We start from the raw sequence: 21316 nt of genomic DNA, 5'->3' as shown, positions 1-21316 counted from the left end.
ATGGTCATCCTGTAAGACTTTAATAGTGGTCCCATAAATTTTTTTTTTTTTTTTTTTTTTTTGAGATGGAGTCTTGCTCTGTCGCCCAGCTCTGCCTCCAGGGTTCAAGTGATTCTCCTGCCTCAACTTCCCTAGTAGCTGGATTACAGGTGTGTGCCACCACGCCCAGCTAATTTTTATATTTTTAGTAGAGATGAAGTTTCACCATGTTGGCCAGGCTGGTCTTAAACTCCTGACCTCAGGTGATCCGCCTGCCTCGGCCTCCCAAAGTGCTGGGATTACAGGCATAAGCCACTGCGCCCAGCCCCATAAGATTTTAATACTGTATTTTTACTGTACCTTTTCTATGTTCACATACACAAATGCTTACCATTGTGTTACAATTGCCTACAGCATTCAGGACAGTAACACGCTGTACAGGTTTGCAGCCCAGGAGCAATAAGCTATACCATATAGCCTAGGTGTATAGTAGGCTATACCACCTAGGTTTGTGTAAATATACTCTATGATGTTCCCACAATGATGAAATCTAACAACGTATTTCTCAGAACATATATCCCTGTCAAATGACACATGACTGTAGTTGAACTAAGTTGTTAGATATATATACATTTAAAAGGGAAGTTAGAGTAGTCCACATAACATTAAGATCAAGATACTATTTATTAACAATACTGTTTTTAGCTCACTTTCTAAATGAAAAAAAGAGAGCAAGCCAACCCTTACTTACTAAATACTCTCTGCATACTATCTGCCAAGTTCACTAAGTACTTTAAATACACTTTTTTTTTTTTTTTTTTTGAGACAGTGTCGCTCTGTTGCCCAGGCTGGAGAGCAGTGGTGTGATCTCGGCTCACTGCAACCTCCGCCTCCCAGATTCCAGTGATTCTCTTGCCTCAGCTTCTGGAGTAGTTGAGATTATAGGTGTGCACCACCACACCTGGCTAATTTTTTTTGTAAAGACAGGGTTTCACCATGTTGGTCAGGCTGGTCTCAAACTCCTGACCTCAGGTGATCCACCCACCTGGGCTTCCCAAAGTGCTGGGATTACAAGGTGTGAGCGACCACACCCAGCCCTCATGGAAGGTGTTATTTGCATTTTATAGATAAGGAAACGGAAGCTATATAACTAGTATAACTAAGTAGTATATATTACCCAGTACACGGTATAACCAGAAAGCAACTTTTAAAGTTCATATAAGTCAGAATCTGAACTTGCTATGTATATGAAAACAGTTAAGTTAGTATTATGCAGGTTTTGTTAAAAGAGTTTCAAATTTTCTAGAGAAACTCAAACTTTTTACCAGTAATTTCTTTTTTTTTTTTTTTTTTTTGAGACGGAGTCTCGCTCTGTAGCCCAGGCTGGAGTGCAGTGGCCGGATCTCAGCTCACTGCAAGCTCCGCCTCCCGGGTTCACGCCATTCTCCGGCCTCAGCCTCCCGAGTAGCTGGGACTACAGGCGCCCGCCACCTCGCCCGGCTAGTTTTTTGTATTTCTTAGTAGAGACGGGGTTTCACCGTGTTATCCAGGATGGTCTCGATCTCCTGACCTCGTGATCCACCCGTCTCGGCCTCCCAAAGTGCTGGGATTACAGGTTTGAGCCACCGCGCCCGGCCCCAGTAATTTCTTAATTATTATACTAATAATCTTTTGAAAATACATTAAGAGACCCTTAAAACATGATTTCTTGGCATACAGATTCAGAGATATCGAATCTGTATACCAAGAGTTAGAATCTGTATACAGATAATCTGTGTATCTGTATATCAAGTCATACTCCCCCAAACTAACTACGCAAAAATGGCTGAAAATACATACTTACTTTATAACATTCTTGTTAGCATACCAAGTCTACTGAATAAACACTTTAAAAATAGTGATTGGCAACATGAAAAGTAAAAACGAACACTTACCCGCTGAGATAAGGGCCTCTCCTCTTCTTTTTCCAATTCTTGAATTTGACAAAACCATTTCCTCATTTTGAGGACATGTAAAAAGAGAGTGTGTGGCATGACTTGGCAGTTCAGAATCTGTCAGTTCACCATCTTCCATAAAAGCTTTAGCAATTTCTACTGCTTCTGTTTCAAAGTAGTTTTCTGAATCTTTGGAGTAAGTAGAACAAACTTCTATATTTGTTTTCACAAGAACATCAGAAAAAGCTTCAGTTTTACCAATTTCCATTTTTACATTTTCAGGTGAAGCCTGTTCTTTTCCCAAAACATGAATGTTCTCAACAAGTGAGACTTTGGTTCCTAATACCAACTGTTGTTTGTCTTGTTTAAATTGAGAGAGAGATGGAGAAACTTTAATAGAGTGATTATTTTCTGAAGAACCACCTTCAACATTAAAGTTATTTGATAAATTAAATTCTTTACTGCAGGCTTTTTCCATTTCTGAGTTTACACAGTGCTCTGGGGTTCTCTTATCAACACAAGGAAGTATTTTTGATACATTTTGTCTAGATGTAGGTGAATAGTGAAGACTATGCTCAGTTCTGATTATATCAAATTCCTCTAACATTCCCTTAACTTTGTGTAAGGAACTTTCTGAAATGGAAACTTGCTTTCCACTTGCTGTACTAAATCCAGAGAAAGCAGATGAATTTACCACATTATGTGAAAAGTCTTTTTGGGATGATATTAAATGTTTTGGAGTATGTATAGTAGTATTTTCTTCTCTTGTGAGCTGGTCTGAATGTTCATTACTTTTAAACAATACTTTGGAAAAGACTTGCTTGGTACTATCTTCTATTTCAGAAAACACTTGTCTTGCCTTTTGTAATGAAGCATCTGATACCTGGACAGATTTTCCACTTGCTGTGCTAAAAATCCCACAAGTATTTGTAGATGGGACTGACTTAGGAAGCTTCCCTATACTACATTTACATATATCTGAAGTTTCCAAACTAACATCAAAAGGTGACATTTTAGAAACTTGCTCCAATCCAGACATATTTTGGTTATGTTGTAAAATTTCTTCACTTTGAATGTCAGCAAAAACCTTATGTGAATGCATGCTACACTCATCACTATCTAGAGAGTTATGAAAAATATCCTCTGAATCATCCAATGCCTCGTAACAACCTGCCACAATTTTTGTTTGGCAAATATTTGATTTATTCTCATTGTTTTCCTTAATTACTTTACCGAAACTGTCTGTAAATATCTCTTTCACTTTTTTAATTGTTTCATGTGAAACACAAATGATTTTACCACTGGCTGTACTAAATGCAGGTGGCCCTACCTCAAAATTATTACAATTAGATATGGACAATTTAATGGCTGCATTTTTATTTTTGCAGGGTGAAGAGCTAGTCACAAGTTCCTCAACACAAATACCTTCATTTACAGTTTGAGGGTATGTATTTGCATCTTTTACACTGGATATTACTTTGGAAAAACTAGTGTTTTTTTGGTCTTCAACTTTCTTCAATACTGGCTCAATACCAGAATCAAGTTTACTTTTTGAGAGATATCCCGAATCACTATATACTTCATCAGAAAGGTAGGAATAGCTGTTAGACATGCTACTGTTATTTATAGTAGTATCTTGTTTTTCGGAGGGATGATTTTTGTCACTTTCAGCTATAGTATTCTTTGAATTATTTTCATACAAAGAATTTCCTACATAATCTGCAGTATTTATTCTTTCTGGTTGATCATCAAATATTCCTTCTCTAAGCCATTGTTTTGCTTCAAGTAATGAAGTTTGACTCACAGAACGTTTTCTACTACAACTTGTGTAAAAAGCCAAGGCTGAATTTTCAATGACTGAATAAGGGGACTGATTTGTGTAACAAGTTGCAGGACTTTTTGCTGTTTCTTTTTCTGCATTTTCATGTACTTTAACTTTCAAAAAGATACTTTTTGACGTTTTGAAATTTTCAGTTTGTCTACACAAATGATCACTTAACAGCTTAGGTGGCACCACAGTCTCAATAGAAACAAGGTTTTTATCATTATTGAGAGAATTCTGCATTTCTTTACACTTTGGGGCAGTTGTGATCTCAACTGTTTCACACGCTAATTCAAGGTCTTTACAAGCCTCTCTGTACTTTAGGGTCTTTGCCCATTGATGGCTAAAACTGGTGATTTCACTAGTACCTTGCTCTTTTTCATCAAAAAGATTTTTCACTTTGTCCAAAGATTCCTTTGTAATTTTAACTTTTTTCCCACTAGCTGTATGAAAACCCAACAGAGTAGGTTCTTTGATCTTTTCATCACCTTGGGGTCGTTCCTGGAAGGTCACTAGTTGATTTCCAGTACCAACTGGGACACTTTCTTTCAGTATTTTGTTTTTAACTGTGTCTGTTTCCTCATGACTTAGAATGTCCATTTTGTTCTTTCTTATGTCAGAATGTAATTTAGAATTTAAGGAAAAGTTATGCAATTCTTCTGGTTTCGGATCAAAGAAATTTACAATTTTATTAAATGACTCTTTGGTGACACTAATATTTTTCCCACTTGCAGTCTGAAAAGATATATCAAAAGTCTCAAAATCTTTTATATTTTGCTCTGTTTTAGTAGCAGTTAACTGTTCTTTATTTGAAGTATTACCATGACATGTTTCTTGAGCTTTCATGACTTCCAAAAAAGTTAAATCTGACAAACCTTCTTTAATCTGAGTGTTTCCCTCCTTCATAAACTGGCCAGATAATTTAAGACATATGTTGTACTGATCAGTAAATGGCAAGTCCTTTTCATCTTTATGAATACAAACAGTATCATTTTTACTTGAATCACTGCCAACAAATTCTAAGTTACGAGAATTTCTACTGGCAGCAGTATATTTGTTATCTTCATTTTCAGTATTTATCTTGTAATTTTCAGTAATTTCTTCAACAAAAGTCCCAGTAGTCATTTCAATATTATTTTGTAATATCAGTTGGCATTTATTTTTTCCACTTACAGTTTTATCATTATGATTTTCTATCTTAAACATTGAAACAACAGAATCATGAAATTTACTTGAAGATAAACTTATTGGATCTACTTCTGCAGAAGTTTCCTCACTAATATTCTCAATATCACTGAACAGTTTCACAGCTTTTTGCAGAGCTTCAGTAGAAACATTCAGTTTTACGCCATGAGCAGAATAAAAGCCCCTAAACTCCACTTCATTTTCATCTGTTAAATAACCAGAAGCACTTTTGTTACAGTCATTTTTCAACAAGCCAGCAAACTTTTGTTTAATTCCTACTGTACCTTCAAATTGCTTGCTGCTGTCTACCTGACCAATCGATGGGGCATTCATTATGACAAGACCAGCCTCTATGTTTTCCTCAGAAGTAGTATTTAAGATAGTCACCTGGTTTTCAGGCACTTCAAATGTATTCTTCTGCAATATGTAGCTTGGTTTTCTAAACTGAGTAAATTCAAACTGACTTCCCGATTCTTCTAATATAGTAGAAAGTTCTGTAATTTCTGCCTTTTGGCTAGGTGTTAAGTTATGGTTTGAATTAAAATCCTGCTTTGAAAATGACATCTGAGGGGTTATATGACTATTTTTACAATCAGAAACAACTACACTGCTCTGTAAATGTGCAGATACAGTATTAATTGACTGAGGCTTGCTCAGTTTCTTTTGATTATCTAACGCCAAGGTATTTACAATTTCATCACAAGCTAAACTAGTAGGATACTGTTCTTCAATATCTTTGAAGAACATTTTGCTCTTCTTAATGTTATGTTCAGAGACCTTGATTTCCTTATTTGAAGCTGTTCTGAAAGTACCTCCAAAACTGTGATTTGAAATTGGATCTAAGGGTCCTGCCCATTTGTCCATGCAATCATTATTTTTGTCTGGAATTTTATCTATATTCAAGATGTCCGGTTGTAAATCTTGACCTAGAGTCATTTTTAGATGCTGCTTTACACTATTTTTGTTCTCCTCTGCAAGATCATAAACTATATTTGATGAGTCCAAATCTTTTTTAATCGACACTTGGGTTGCTTGTTTATCACCTATGTCTGCATATAAAACCATGGTAGAGTTCTTGAAAATGGGTTCATTTACACAAGTCAAGTCTGTTTCATGAAGTTCCTTAGTATTTCCTAAAGCAAAATTATTCCTTTCATTAGCTACTTGGAAGACAAAATTATTCTCATTGTCTGAGAAAAGTTCTTCAGAGTCTGGATTGACAGTTATTTTTGGAATTAAAGTAGTCTCTTCTTGATCTTTTTGGATTACTCTTAGATTTGTGTTTTGGTTGAATTGTACCTTTCTTGAAGGTGATGCTACTCTTATGTATTTTTCAGGTGGCAACAGCTCAACATGTTTAGAATTTTCACTTAAAGCACATACATCTTGATTCTTTTCCATGGGAATATTTTTGGTTAGTTCAAAATCAGACTCATAATTGTTACCTTTGAGCTCGTCTGACATTTTGTATGACTCTTTGCCTCTAGAAATCATGACTAGGTTTGACAGAACATCCTTGGAAGTAGGAGTTAAAATAAGAGTGCTGGCATTTTCATGGTCATATAAAGGACTTTTCTGGGATTGAAAGTCAGTATCACTATATTCTGCTTTTGAATGTTGTACTGGGTGATGTGCTGCAGCCAAGACCTCTTCTTTTATATCTGAAACTTTTCTGCTTTTTGGATCATTTTCATACTGCCCTTCCTGCAGAAACGACAGAGAATGAGCCTCTGGGGTAATAAATAACTGTAGTTTTTCCTTATTACATTTTGCTTCTTTATAATCAAGATCCTGAGAGATTATTGTATTATTAGAAGAACATGTTTCATTTCTAGAACATTTCCTCAGAATTGTCCCAAAAGAGCTGGTTAAGGACAAAGTTGGTTCTTCAGAATAATTCTGTGAACAGCTTCTTTTGACAGAAGAATGAAATAAACCTAAACATAAAAACACAAAGTGACAAAATTAAAGTACCATCAATCACATTCACTAAATATTTTTCACTAAGTTAAAAAGGTAGTGTTTGGGCACGGTGGCTCATGCCTGTAATCTCAGCACTTTTGGGAGGCTGAGGCAGGAAGACTGCTTGAGCCCAGGAGTTCGAGACTAGCCTGCAACATAGCGAGACCATGACTCTAAGAAAAATAAAAATTAGCTGGGTGTGGTGGTGTATGCATGTGGTACCAGCTACTCGGGAGGGTGAGGTGCAAGGACTGCTTGAGCCCAGGAGGTTGAGGCTACGGTGAGCTGAGATCACACCAGTGCACTCCAGACTAGGTAAAAGAATGAGACAGTCTCTAAAAAATAAAAATAAATAAAAAGGGTAGTGTTCAAAACACAAATTACATGAGAATAAGTGAATGTCAAATTTAAAGCAGAAAGAATCCTAAATATGCTCCATGTTTTAGTTATTACATTTTTTAGCTAAAGATAAATTAGAACTAAGTTTTTTTTTTAATAACAGGTACCAACTCAATCAAAATTAGTATCGAGGTCAAGGAAGTAGCTAGCTACCATAAACAAAACTCAAAGTAATTTTTATTGGAAAATAAAATTGAAAAAATTTCATTGCTATTAATACAGGTGTGAACAGAAAAGCAAGGCATAGAAAAGGAATTAGAAAAGTAACAATTTTCTTAATTTTTTCACATTGAAAAAAACAAAACCACAATTTTTAAAAACAGGGTCCATATACTAAAAGCCTGAAAGATGACCTAATCTCAATGATAAAGGCAAATGAGTTCAACTGCTCTGTTAAATTTCTTGACCCTCTGAATTTTCTACTCACCAGTTCTTAATTGCATTTTATTTCATCAGTGATCACATTTATTTCATCAGTGATCACATGTATTAGCTCTTTTTTTTTTTGAGATGGGAGTCTCGCTCTGTCACCTAGGCTGGAGTGCAGTGGTGTGATCTCAGCTCATTGCAACCTCCATCTCCCAGGTTCAAGTGATTCTCCTGCCTTAGCCTCCAGAGTAGCAGGGATTATAGGCACATGCCACCACATCTGGATAGTTTTTGTTTTTTTAATAGAGATGGGGTTTTACCATGTTGACCAGGCTGGTCTCGAACTCTTGACCTTAAGTGATCTGCCTGCCTTGGCCTCCCAAAGTGCTGGGATTATAGGCATGAGCCACCGCGTCTGGCCTATATTAACTTTTTCATTGGCTTTAACTATGATATGCATAGTATCAAACATTTTCCTCTAAAAATTTAACCCAAACTTCAAACAGTTCTGTACTCTGGTCTCACCAACTCTACTATTCACTGAGCTATTCATTAAAATCTTCTCATAGGTAGATAAAATCACTTTGTAAACATACAGTTTAGTTGCTAAGTGAACAGTTGTAACAACAAAGAGGACAGAGTTACACCGTAGAGATGCCGAAATAGAGCAATAACAGTACGCAATCTTCAAAATATTTAAGAAAATTATGTAACAACAACAGCAACAAATCATTATTTTAGAACCGGCCTACATTAAATTTAGCTAGTACTACCTTTTTTTTTTTTTTTTTTTTTTGGGACAACGTCTCATTTTGTAGCCCAGGCTGGAGTACACTGGTACAATTTTGGTTCACTGCAGCCTCAGTCACTTGGGCTCAAGAGATGCTCCCATCTGAGCATCCTGGGTAGCTACAACATCAGAAGCATGCCACCATGCCTGGGTATTTTAAATATTTTGTAGAGATGGGGTCTTGCTAAGTTGCCCAGGGTGTTCTTAAACTCCTGACCACAAGTGATCCTCCTGCCTTAGCCTCCCAAAGTGCTAAGATTACAGGCATTAGCCACTATATCTAGCCTAATTTTTTTAACATGCTTTAGAGAAAAATACATAGTAAATACCAACACATATTTATAGAGTTGTCCAATTTGTGTATAATAAACACTTTTTAAATTAAAGCAGGAATTAGCTAGCCAAGCTCTGAATGTTTATGAATCAAAAACTGTCTCAAGTTGTTGGCTGGAATGTAAATTAGTTCAACCATTGTGGAAGACAGTGTGGCAATTCCTCAAAGACTTAGAACCAGAAATACCATCTAACTCAGCAATCTCATTACTGGGTATATACCAAAGGAATAAAAATCATTCTATTATAAAGATACATTCACATGTATGTTCGCCGCAGCACTATTCACAATAGCACAGACATGGAATCAACCCAAATGCCCATCAGTGACAGACTAGATAAAGAAAATGTGAAACTATACACCATGGAATACCATGCAGCCATAAAAGGAACAAGATCATGTCCTTTGCAGGGACATGGATGGAGTTGGAAGCCATTATCCTAAGCAAACTAATGCAGGAACAGAAAACCAAACATCACATGTTCTCACTCATAAGTGGGAGCTGAACAATGAGAACACACGGACACAGGGAGGGGAACAACACACACTACGGTCTGTCTGGAGGTGGGGTGTGCTGGGGGAGGGAGAGCATCAGGAAAAATAGTTAATACATGTTGGGCTTAATACTTAGGTGAAGGGTTGACAGGTGCAGCAAACCAACATGGCACACGTTTACCTATGTAACAAACCTGCACGTCCTGCACATGTACCCTAGAACTTAAAATAAAGCTGTCTCAAGAGTGACGGATATATACATACTATGCAAACTTATCTACCATGTTTGAGTGACCTGATTCTAAACACTGGTAATTAAAGACCTAAACAATAATGCATACAGACAATGCCTAAGATTAAATATAAGATACGAAGATTTTAAAAAGCACAAAAAAACACATAAGGAATCATCATCTATAAAACTATATGTATTATTTACTCAAAAAAAAAAATAAAAAAAGAGAAAGGTACCTGAATCAGCATTTGCAAATGTAAGTGGTGCTTCAAAAGCATTTGCTTCAAATTGGGCTGAACAGTTCATTAGTTCTGATTTTTGGTCTTTCGGTATTTTTTTTCCTTGATAAGATGTTTCATCACGTATAGCATAAATAAACTTATTTGTTTTCTTTTTCAAAGTAGATATTAAACCTGCATTCTTCGAAGCTACAGAAGTCTGTGTGGTGGCAGCTGGCCAGCTTCCATTATCAATTGAATTTGGACATAAGGAGTCATCCTTCCGTGAGCAAACAGTATGTATTTCCAGTCCACTTTCAGAGGCTTCAGTTTCTTTTTTAAAGTTTGGATCAGTCACATGACCTGAAAAACTTGCATTGAAAGTCTCTTTAGGTGATTCTCTTATTCTGAATATAGACTTTTTGATACCCTGAAATGAAGAAGCCATTGGAGAAGTTTCAGATACTGCCTGCTTTACTGCAAGAATGTAGTCTCTGTGAGATTCAAGATGCTGCTCTTCATCTCTCTTATTTACCACTGTTTCCTCATTTAATGGCTTCTCTGATTTTGGTAGGCTAGAAATATGTGGCAAAGAATTCTCTGAAGTAAGAAAATCTTTCTTTCTTTCATTCTCTGTGTTTAATAGGTCTTTTTCTGAATTATTTTGGTCACAAGAAGAAATATGCAATAGGGGTATTTTCTCCATCTGGGTTCCATTTAGACCTGAAAGGGTTAGTTGAGACCATTCGCAGGCCAAAGATGGTACAACTTCCTTGGAGATTTTGTCACTTCCACTCTCAAAGGGCTTCTGATTTGCTACATTTGAATCTAATGGATCAGTATCACTTGATTCCATTTCAGATACAAATGAGTATTTTTCTTTCACTTGGTTTTTAGATTTTTCACATTCATCAGCGTTTGCTTCATGGAAAATTTTTTTCCTAGTCTTGCTAGTTCTTACTTTTTGTAGATTTCCTGTTCTACATTTAGAAAAACATAATGAAAAACTATCTTCTTCAGAGGTATCTACAACTGTTTCATATACTTCATCTTCTAGGACATTTGGCATTGACTTTCCAATGTGGTCTTTGCAGCTATTTACTTTAAATGAATTCCCTAATGTTCTTCCAAATCCTGTTAAAGTATAAAACAGAAGCACATTAATGACATTTTATAAGCCATATAATTTACATTATTCTCATAACCTTTCTCATAGAAAAAGTATATGTAGAATATACTTAATATTACATGTCAGTATTTAAAGGGTTATTGTGAGTACTTGGCATTTTATTTTTTGGCTAGTCACCCCTTCTCCTGTTCTCCTAGTAAAGCCTGATTCCCCTGATTCCAATGAACCTAAAGCCTTTTATTCATACAACAATCCCTAAAAATCTTTCTTTAGCAGTTCTACACAATTAAAACTCACCTAATCTTACCATATATACAATTAAATATTCTAAGACCTATCAAAACAGATGTTCCAAATCAATTTTGTGGCCGTATAAGGGTAAATCTGACTTTACATATGCATATACATACATACATGATACCACAGGCAAAAACAGATATCAAATCCTACAGTTATACAAACATACACACATACTAAGAAAAGTGCAATAATCCATGACCTGATTAGGTAAACTATGGTATATCTAAACCACATTTACTTTCTAATTAGAAAAAAAAGCTCAGATTTTGTTAATTATATATCTTACTGTCTCTGAAAATTTTCAATAGGCTTTGTTTTTGTGTCACAACCACATATTGAACAGCACTATCTTATACGGTATTTAAATACCGTCATGGAAATCAAATTAGTTTCTCTTTTTTTCCATTGAGACAGGGTCTCACTCTGTCGCCCAGGTGGGAGTGCAGTGGCACAAACACAGCTCACTGCAACCTTGACCCCCTGGGCTTAAGCGATCCTCCCACCTCAGCCTCCTGAGTAGCTGGGATCACAGGCACATCAAGTTAGTTTCTACTCTCAATACTTTAAGATAAAACACTACTTCAGTAGTCAAGAAAGGAAAAGTAATGTATTTTCTCTTTAAGAAAAGAGGAGCAATCCTTCAATGGTGCCAATTAAAAACAGTAGTTCAAGCTGGGCACGGTGGCTTATGCCCATTTGAGACCAGCTTGGCCAACATGGTGAAATGTCATCTCTACTAAAAATACAAAAAGTAGTCGGGCGTGGTAGTGCATGCTTGTAATCCCAGCTACTTGGGAAGCTGAGGCAGGAGAATCGCCTAAGCACGGGAGGCAGAGGTTGCAGTAAACTGAGATTATGGGTGACAGCGCAAGGCTCCATCTCAAAAAAAAAAACCCAAAACAATAACAAAAAACTGTAGTTCAACTAAACAGAGGACTTACTATGACTTGTAGCTTCTCTTTGATTTGTGTTTTCACTGTCTGTCACAGAAGGGATACATCTATCATTTTTCTTCAGACTTTTATCATGGTTAGAAAAAGAGCTTTTCACATTCTGCAAAAAGTATAGTTTAAAAATCACTAGTATAAAAACTCTCAATGCAAATATAGTAGTAGTCCCCCCTTATCCATGGTTTCACTTTTGGTGATTTCAGTTACCTGCAATCAAACTAGGTCCAAAAATTTTTAATGGAAAATTCCAGAAGTAAGCAATAAGTTTTAAATTGTGTGCCATCCTGAGTAGTGTGATGAAATCTTGCACCATTACGATGTGGAAATCTTAGGAAAGGAAAATGGAAATGGAGAAAAAAAACTTGCACCATCTTGCTCCATCCCACTTGGGACATGAATCATCCCTTTGTCCAGCGATAGTATCCAGGCTGTATATGGGACTCACCTGTTACTCACTTAGTAGTCTTGGTTATCAGATCGGCTATTGTGGTACCACAGTGCTTGTGTTCAAGTCACCCTTATTTTACTTAACAATGGCCCCAAAGCACAAGTGTAATGATGCTGGCAATTCAAATATGCCAGAAAGAAGCCATAAAGTGCTTCCTTTAATTGAAACAGTGAAAGTTCTCGACTTAAGGAAAAAAAAATGTACTGCAAAATCTATGGTAAGAACAAATCTATCTGTGAGATTGTGAAGGAGGAAGACATATGAGCTGGTTTTCCTGTCACAGCTCAAACTGCAAAAGTTATGGCCACACAGTGCACCATAGAAATAAAAAAGGTATTACATTTGTGGGTAGAAAACATGAACAGATTGTTTTGATTGACAGCTACACATTATGCCAGAAAGCATAGAGCCTATACGAAAACTTTGGCAAGGGATCTCCTGAAACAAATGATACCAAGCCATTTACTGCAAGTAAGGGAATGTTACACAGATTCAAGAATAGGTTTGGACTGAAAAATATAAAAATTTTTATTTTTATATTCATCTGCTGATGAAGCTGCTGCCACACGAGTACAGAACAATAAGGTATTTTGAGACAGAGAGACAAAACATTCACATAACTTTTATTACGCTATTTTGTTATAATTGTTCTATTTTATTATTAGTTCTTGTTAATCTCTTACTGTGCCTAATTTATGAATTAAACTTTATCACAGGGTACGTGCTTATAGAAAAAAAGATTATAGGTATATATACATAAATACTACACATATTTTTAATATACGTATAGGGTTCGGTACTATCTAAGGTTTCAGGCATTCACTGGGGGATATTGGAATGTATACCCCATGAATAAGACAGGACTACTGTATATATTGTATATATGCAACTTAAACAGAGACAGCAGAGTTTCACAGAAAGGTAAAATCACATATAGCATCAGGTTTAGAGACTTTTTCAAAGGCTTAGATAAATTACAGATTAGGAAATTAAAAATTTTAAGATAAATAATTTAACAAGGCATTCCAAAATTGTTAGCAGTTTCAACAGTCTAATCAATTTGTCATATTTACTTACAGCAGTAGTATCATGAGGAAATAGAGTTTCAGATGCTTCCTCATTTCTGACTGCAAGACAAAAATTTATGTGTATTGTATATTATCACTAGAATGCAAAAACTCATTTTTTGTCAGACATCAAAAAGCACATCTACTATTTGATTACGTGACACATTTGAAACAAAATGAATTGATTCAAGTACTCAAGTATAGTAACTAGAAAGGTCAGTCAACACAGTGAATAAACTATACTTCCTTCCTTCGTACTACTCACAAGGTGGTAAGATATGGCTTAGTGATCATTACTTTATGGTAATACTGTCCACAATGAATTGGAAAATCAGATGATGTTGTGAGGTTATGACTTAAAAGCTAAAGCTTGGAGACTTTAACATTCATTTAGATAATATTAAAGCCTAAAGGCATACTGTATGTTAAACACGTCTTTTCAAAATGATTTTATCCATATTATTTCATCTAAGCAACAGAATAGGGTTTACTCCCGGCTAAAGATGAATCAAAATAGAATGTTATTTTGCTAGAATAAACAAAATATAATACTGGTTTGGGAATAAATTAAGCTCGGGCTTTGAGTACAACCTAGTTATACATATACACACACACACACACACACACACACACACACACACTTTATGACTGCACACATACATGGGCACACAACGGTCAAGTAAAAACGTTTTACAAAACAAACTTTACTGTGTGTAGGACTTCTGGATAAAATACAAGACACCTCATTAAATTTGAATTTCAGATAAACAACGAATAATTTTTTAGTGTTAAGTATGTCTCAAAATTATTCGCTGTTAATCTGAAGTCTAAATTTAACTAGGTATACTGTATTTTTTATTTTCTAAACCCTAACTACGTGATGTACTCAGAATTTTCATTACATTTAAAAAGAGCAGATATGACTCACAAAATAAGTTTCACAACTATTAATAGGTCATAATCTGCAAATTGAGAAACAATGATCTGGCCCAGTATCTTCTTAGAAAAAAAAATGTGGCTGAGACGGGCAGATCACTTGAGGTCAGGAGTTCGAGAACACACTGGCCAACCCAGTGAAACTCCCTCTCCACTAAAAATACAAAAATTAGTTGGGTGTGGTGGTGGGTGCCTGTAATCCCAGCTACTCAGGAGTCTGAGGCAGGAAAATTGCTTGAACCCGGAAGGCAGAGTTTGCAGTGAGCCGAGATGGCACCACTGAACTCCAGCTTGAGCAACAGAGCGAGACTCTGCCTCAAAACAAAAAAAGAAAAAGAATATTAATGAATACTTACTTTTTTTCCCATTATTATTCAATCTTTCATCCTTTGCCTATAAACTGTGATGCGTTTGTTTAGATGAACTTCCAAATACTTGTTTGTACTATAATCATATTTATTTACAGATATTTATTTAAACTTATATGTTTATTATCTCATAAAAATAAAAAAGAATGGTCACAGGTGGGTGTGGTGGCTGCTTGAGCTCAGGAATTTGAGACAAGTGTGGGCAACATGGCAGGGCCCACCTTTACAAAAAATACAAAAAAAATTAGCCAGGACTGGTAGTACACTGGTGGCATGGTACCTGTAGTCCCAGATACTTGGAAGGCTAAGAGGTAGAAAGATTAATTGAGCCTGGGAGGTTGAGGCTGCAGTGAACTGCGACTATGCCACTGCACTCCAGCCTGGGCAACAGAGAAGAACCTTGTCTCAATTAAAAAAAAAAAAAAAGTCACAACTTTTCAAATACTAAGTCATGATTAGCCAAATCTCAGCTACTCCGAGATCTTTAAGTAGTTTTATAACAGGAAGTATTTTTTTTTTTGAGACGGAGTCTCGCTCTGTCGCACAATAAGTAGTTTTATAACAGAAAGTTTTTTTGGTTTTTTTTTTTTGAGATGGAGTCTTGCACTGTCGCACAGGCTGGAGTGCAATGGCGTGATCTCAGATCACTACAAGATTCGCCTCCCAGGTTCACACCATCCTCCTGCCTCAGCCTCCTGGGTAGCTGGGACTACAGGTATCTGCCACCACGCCCAGCTAATTTTTTCTATTTTTAGTAGAGATGGGGTTTCACCATGTTAGCCAGGATGGTCTCGATCTCCTGACCTCGTGATCCTCCTGTCTCAGCCTCCCTGTCACCCAGGCTGGAGTGCAGTGGCACAATCTCGGCTCACTGCAACCTCTGCCTCCCGGGTTCAAGCAATTCTCTTGCCTCAGCCCCCAAGTAGCTGGGATTACGGGTGTGTTCTACCACACCTGGCTAATTTTTGTATTTTTAATAGAGACAGGGTTTCACTACGTTGTACAGGCTGGTCTCAAACTCCTGGCCTCATGTGATCTGCCCTTCTCAGCCTCCCAAAGTGTTGGTATCACAGGCGTGAGCCACTGCAACCAGCCTACAATTGGAAATATTTCTAGATCCTAGTAACAGAAACTATGGTGAGACTGCAAATAGTTTACAGTTTAATGAATGGATAAATTAAATATTGCAGTTTATCACATAGTTGTGTAATTTACACTTGTGAAATTTAAGACCTCAACTCAGTACTACTGGCAATACAGACCTTAGAACACATTTAAGTAGAGAAAACAAAAGCTTATTTAATGCTGCTTTAATGCCCTAATTACCACAATCATCTGTAAAAAAAAAAAAAAAAACAGTCACACCAAATACTGCCTCTTAAATGCTTGTATGGGCCAGTAAAGGAATATTTGTAAGCTATTCTACATTAATCACATCGTACTAAAACATAATGCTTGACCCCGGTGGACAGACTACCACTTAATGTATTTGTATTTATCCCAATCTACACTTAATAGAATAAAATTATTGTCAACTGCTAACACAATTATCAAAGACATTATCTAATATTTTCTTTTCATATTTTCTTTTTAACAGAAGTATTAGAGATGACAATTATCAACCTCCTCTGCTCTTTCTTGTAAATATACATTTGCTATTATTACCTATGAGCACAGTAGAACTAAGGGTGGGTGGTGTAGCTAAAGAACTTGACCAAGACATATCAGGATCCACCTCAGCTCCCAGACTTTCAGAAATATGTTTTGGAGTCTGACGACCCTGGGAGGAAATAAAAGAGTTTATTTTTTTACAGAAATGCCCTGATCATTAAGGATATTATTTTTTCATTCACTTTTTATTTCACTTATCGTTTACTGAATGCCTATATGAGGAGGAATGCTAGGTACAGATTTGTAAATCTCAGGGGAAAGGTATAACGCTATTGTCAAATTCTCAATTACTAAGTCATAAAAATAAACCAGGTAGAATATTTACCTTCACAAACTTTGGTGTATGAAACAAACTCCCACATACCACTGAGGGTAAAAAAGGGGAAAATTGTAAAGTTTTAATTTTATTAACATTTCTTAGTATTCTAAGAATACAAAGCATTGTTTTTAATCATACCTGACTTATCTCTTTGTGGTGTTACATGCGTACACTGTAGAACAACAGGACTAAAATAAAACAAAGCAAATTCCTTAGGTTATTTTTTAAAAACTGGCAAAAACTAGTTTATCTTATTTTTAAAAGAAGATTCTCATTCATATAAATTGTTGGAATAGTACTTTTAGATATTTTATATTACTTTTTAAAAAGTAAATCTCTCATGAAGCATTAAGTAATCATCAAGTGATGTTTAAAATGCCAACATATATATACTCACAAATTTCAGCTGCTGGAAACTGTATATTTTAAACTCAAAACTTTGGTAAAGTAGGCCGGGCACAGTGGCTCACGCCTGTAATCCCAGCACTTTCAGAGGCCAAGGTGGGTGGATCACAAGGTCAGGAGATCGAGACCATCCTGGCTAACATGGTGAAACCCCATCTCTACTAAAAACACAAAAAATTAGCCAGGTGTGGTGGCAGGTGCCTGTGGTCCCAGCTACTTGGGAGGCTGAGGCAGGAGAATGACGTGAACTTGGGAGGCAGAGCTTGCAGTGAGCAGAGATTGCACCACTGTACTCCAGCCTGGGTGACAGAGACAGACTCTGTCTCAAAAAAAAAAAAAAAAAAAAAAATTGTAAAGTAAATCATATTCTCTCCAAAGATGAAAAGTACACAATTTATTTTAAATTGATAATTCAAGGACGGACTTACTGCTTTTCACAACTGTTATGTTACTTAAAAAAATCACAGAATATACAGAAAACCAGCCAACTCAACATCACAAGAACAACAACTTGCATGTTTCTAACGTAAAAATTATTCTATTAAAAGACTCAACCTAAAAGATTATTTTAAAATATAATATCTTCCACCAGGCTCTTAGCCAAAATATTAGCATAAAAATCAGATTCATCTTCATAAAACAAATATATTTAGGGAAATGTTACATTTAAATATTTTAATATAATCACTTCATCATACCTTTCACTAAGACAGGAATTTAGAAGTGGACAGGTCACATCATCTGCTTGATGCATTTCAGCTTTCACTGTGCGAAGACTTTTATGTTTACTACTGGGAACATTCCTTCCTGAAACAGTACAGTAATTCAGTGAGAATGTATATACTCTGGATTATAAATTTTCATTCTTTGGAAGTGTTTAAAAACAAAACGTCTTATCTATACTGGGAAGAAGAATGTATAGGGAGTTGTCAGAAGAGGTTTTTCCGTTTGCTGATTAACCCCCAAAAAGAATGTCCCAAGCACAGTGGTTTATAATCCCAGGGCTGGCCGGGCGCAGTGGCTCACGCCTGTAATCCCAGCACTTTGGGAGGCTGAGACAGGTGGATAGGAGATCGAGACCATCTGGGCTAACACGGTGAAACCCCGTCTCCACTAAAAATACAAAAAAATTAGCCAGGTGTGGTGGTGGGCACCTGTAGTCCCAGCTACTTGGGAGGCTGAGGCAGGAGAATGGCGTGAACCCGGGAGGTGGAGCTTGCAGTGAGCTGAGATAGCGCCACTGCACTCCAGCCTGGATGACAGAGGAAGACTCTGTCTCAAAATAATAATAATAATAATCATCATCATCATCATCATCATCTTCCCAGGGCATCATCATCATCATCATCATCATCTTCCCAGGGCTTTCAGAGACTGAGGTGGGAGGATTGCTTGAAGCAGGAGTTCAACACTGAACCCAGGAGCTTGAGCTATGGTTCATGCCACTGTACTCCAGCCTGGGAAAAAAGCAACATCTCATCTCTTTAAACAAAAAAAGAAAGAAAGAGAAAAAAGGAATAAGGGAAAAGACATTTACTGAAAGCCTACCAATGTACCAGATCTGACCATATCATTTCTGCTAAAAATCTTTCAAGATCTTACTTTTCAAGATCAAGTTAAACTCCATAGTATCAAGGCCTTTCACAATTTACTTATTTTCTTCATTTTTAATTTTTGTAGGTACATAAGAAATACATATATTTATATGACAATTTACTTCTTAATTTTTATGATGCCATTCTTTTACGGTCTTTTTATCCATACCCAACCATGTGCATATCCTGAAAGAATGCTTTCTTTAATCTCTAGGACTTTGTACAAGCTGTTTCCCCTTCTTCGTTTCTCTTCACCTGGAACAACTCTTTCAGGCTTCCATTTAGAAACCACCTCCTCCAGAAAGCTTTAGTGATCCCTAAGGTAAGATTAAGTGTTTGCCCCTCCTACGTGTTCCCTGAAGAGTTTATCATACACTGTTCTTTTCCCCCCATTAGGCTGTGAGCAATCTGAGGCAGAGATTTTGTCATTTATCACTGTATCCCTAGCAACTAAAAAATGTCTGATATGTTACTGATCTGATAGTTACTCCTGAAATATTGACTGGAAGAATAAATTGGATATAATTAGACAAAGTGAGTTGCAGACAGTAATACATAATTTCTATTCTTATTGAACACATCTATTTTCTAAGAAAATAATGTTCAGAGTCTAAAGCTATAGGTGAAATCCAATTTACAGTTTTTCAATATTTCTATTTTCTGTATTAAAGTACATTATATTTGACTCTCCAGGGCATTAAGTACTCATACGCTTCCAATAGTTGAAGGTAACTGCAAATTTGGCACCTGAGGCACTTATTATTACTCTTAGAAAATAGTTGCTTTGGTTGGTCCTATAATCTCTAACTTAGCTTTTGAGAAAAATAAGCTCTATCAATGTTATTAAAATAACGCGAAGACCAAATATAAAACTATTTGTAGCAGCATAAATGTCTCATTATATTCTCATTTTTCAAGTTAACATGGACTAGACATAATCATTAATAAAGCAAATGTATGTGTAATTTAAAAACCCCACTTCAACAAAATATCCCACGTCCTTCTCTAATGAGATTTTTAATTAAAGATACTAAAAAGTAGCTAATTCTTGAAAGGAAATTGACTTTAAAAAATAAAACAAACAATGAGATACCACTACACACTTATTAGAATGGCTAGAATTCAAAACACGGACACATCAAATGCTGGTGAGGATGTGAGCAACAAGAACTCTCATTCACTGCTGGTGGGAATACAAAATGGAACAGCTACTTTGGAAGACAGCTTGTAGTTTCTCACAAAACTAAACATACTCTTACTATATTATCCCACAATCGTGCTCTTTGGTGTGAACCAAAATGAGGTGAAAATATGTTCACACAAAAACCTGTTTGTGAATGTTTATACCAGCATTATTCATAATTGCCAAAATTTGGAAGCAGCCAAGATGTCCTTCAATAGATGAATGGATAAACAAGCTGTGGTACATTAATACGATGGAGTATTATTCAGCATGAAATCATTAAAAGACATGGAAGAACTTAAACACATATTGCTGTTGGGAACAGGCCCCCAAATCTGGCCATAAACTGGCCCCAAAACTGGCCATAAACAAAATCTCTGCAGCACTGTGACATGTTCCTGATGGCCATGACACCTACGCTGGAAGGTTGTGCATTTACTGGAATGAGGGCAAGGAACACCTGGGTCATTCTTAAACCACAAACAATAGCATGAAAGATCTGTGCCTTAAGGACATGCTCCTGCTGCAGATAACTAGCCAGACCCATCCCTTTACTTCAGCCCATCCCTTTATTTCCCCCAAGGAATACTTTTAGTTAATCTATAATCTATAGAAACAATGCTTATCACTAGCTTGCTGTCAATAACTGTGTAGGTAAAACTGTGTTCAGGCTCTCAGCTCTGAAGGCTGCTGAGACCCCTGATTTCCCACTCCACACTGCTCTATTTCTGTGTGTGTGTCTTTAATTCCTCTAGCACTGCTGAGTTAGGGTCTCTACAATGGAGCCGGTCTCAGCAAATTCCTAAGTGAAAGAAGCCAGTCTGAAAATGCTATATTCTGTATGATTGCAACTACATGACATTCTGGAAAAGGCAAAACTACACAAACAATAAAAAGATCAGTGGCTGCCAGGGGCTCAGGAGGAAGGATGGGTGAGCAAGTGGAACTCAAGAGATTTTTAGGGCAGCAAAACTATTCGGTATAATGCCATAATGGTAGATATATGACATTATACGTTTGTCAAAATCTGTAGAACCATACAAAGGGTGAACTCTAATGTAAACTAAGGAGTTCAGTTAATAATAACACATCCATTTTAGTTCAACAATGAAAAGAAACCTTGCTATTAAAAAAAAAAAAGTTAAAAAAATGAACTAGGTGAAAAAAAGTTAATTACCAAATAAACATTTCACAAATAACCTGAAGATCTCATTAATAAGGTG

The 21316-nt window shown here is 36.3% G+C and overlaps 1 protein-coding gene across 7 annotated transcripts in view; it reads right to left on the bottom strand.

The window, feature by feature from the left end:
* BRCA2 (BRCA2 DNA repair associated) overlaps nt 1–21316 on the bottom strand; it is a 92896-nt gene that overhangs the window by 64926 nt on the left and 6654 nt on the right. For all 7 annotated transcript variants that reach the window (XR_012426807.1, XM_005585600.5, XM_074021823.1 and 4 more), the window contains exons 4-11: nt 18014–18122; nt 17049–17098; nt 16917–16957; nt 16586–16700; nt 13627–13676; nt 12093–12204; nt 9741–10856; nt 1914–6857 (exon numbers count right to left, since the gene is read on the bottom strand). Coding sequence is in view for 6 of the 7 variants with exons in the window: in XM_005585600.5 (XP_005585657.3) it covers nt 1914–6857; nt 9741–10856; nt 12093–12204; nt 13627–13676; nt 16586–16700; nt 16917–16957; nt 17049–17098; nt 18014–18122 (6537 nt within the window). In the remaining variant the exon portion in view is untranslated. The remainder of the gene's footprint in view (nt 1–1913; nt 6858–9740; nt 10857–12092; nt 12205–13626; nt 13677–16585; nt 16701–16916; nt 16958–17048; nt 17099–18013; nt 18123–21316) is intronic.

This window comes from Macaca fascicularis, chromosome 17 (assembly GCF_037993035.2).
Source record: "Macaca fascicularis isolate 582-1 chromosome 17, T2T-MFA8v1.1".
NCBI classification, from domain to species: Eukaryota; Metazoa; Chordata; class Mammalia; order Primates; family Cercopithecidae; genus Macaca; species Macaca fascicularis.
The sequence above is the reverse complement of the archived record's forward strand: the minus strand, read 5'-3'. Positions and strand labels throughout refer to the sequence as shown.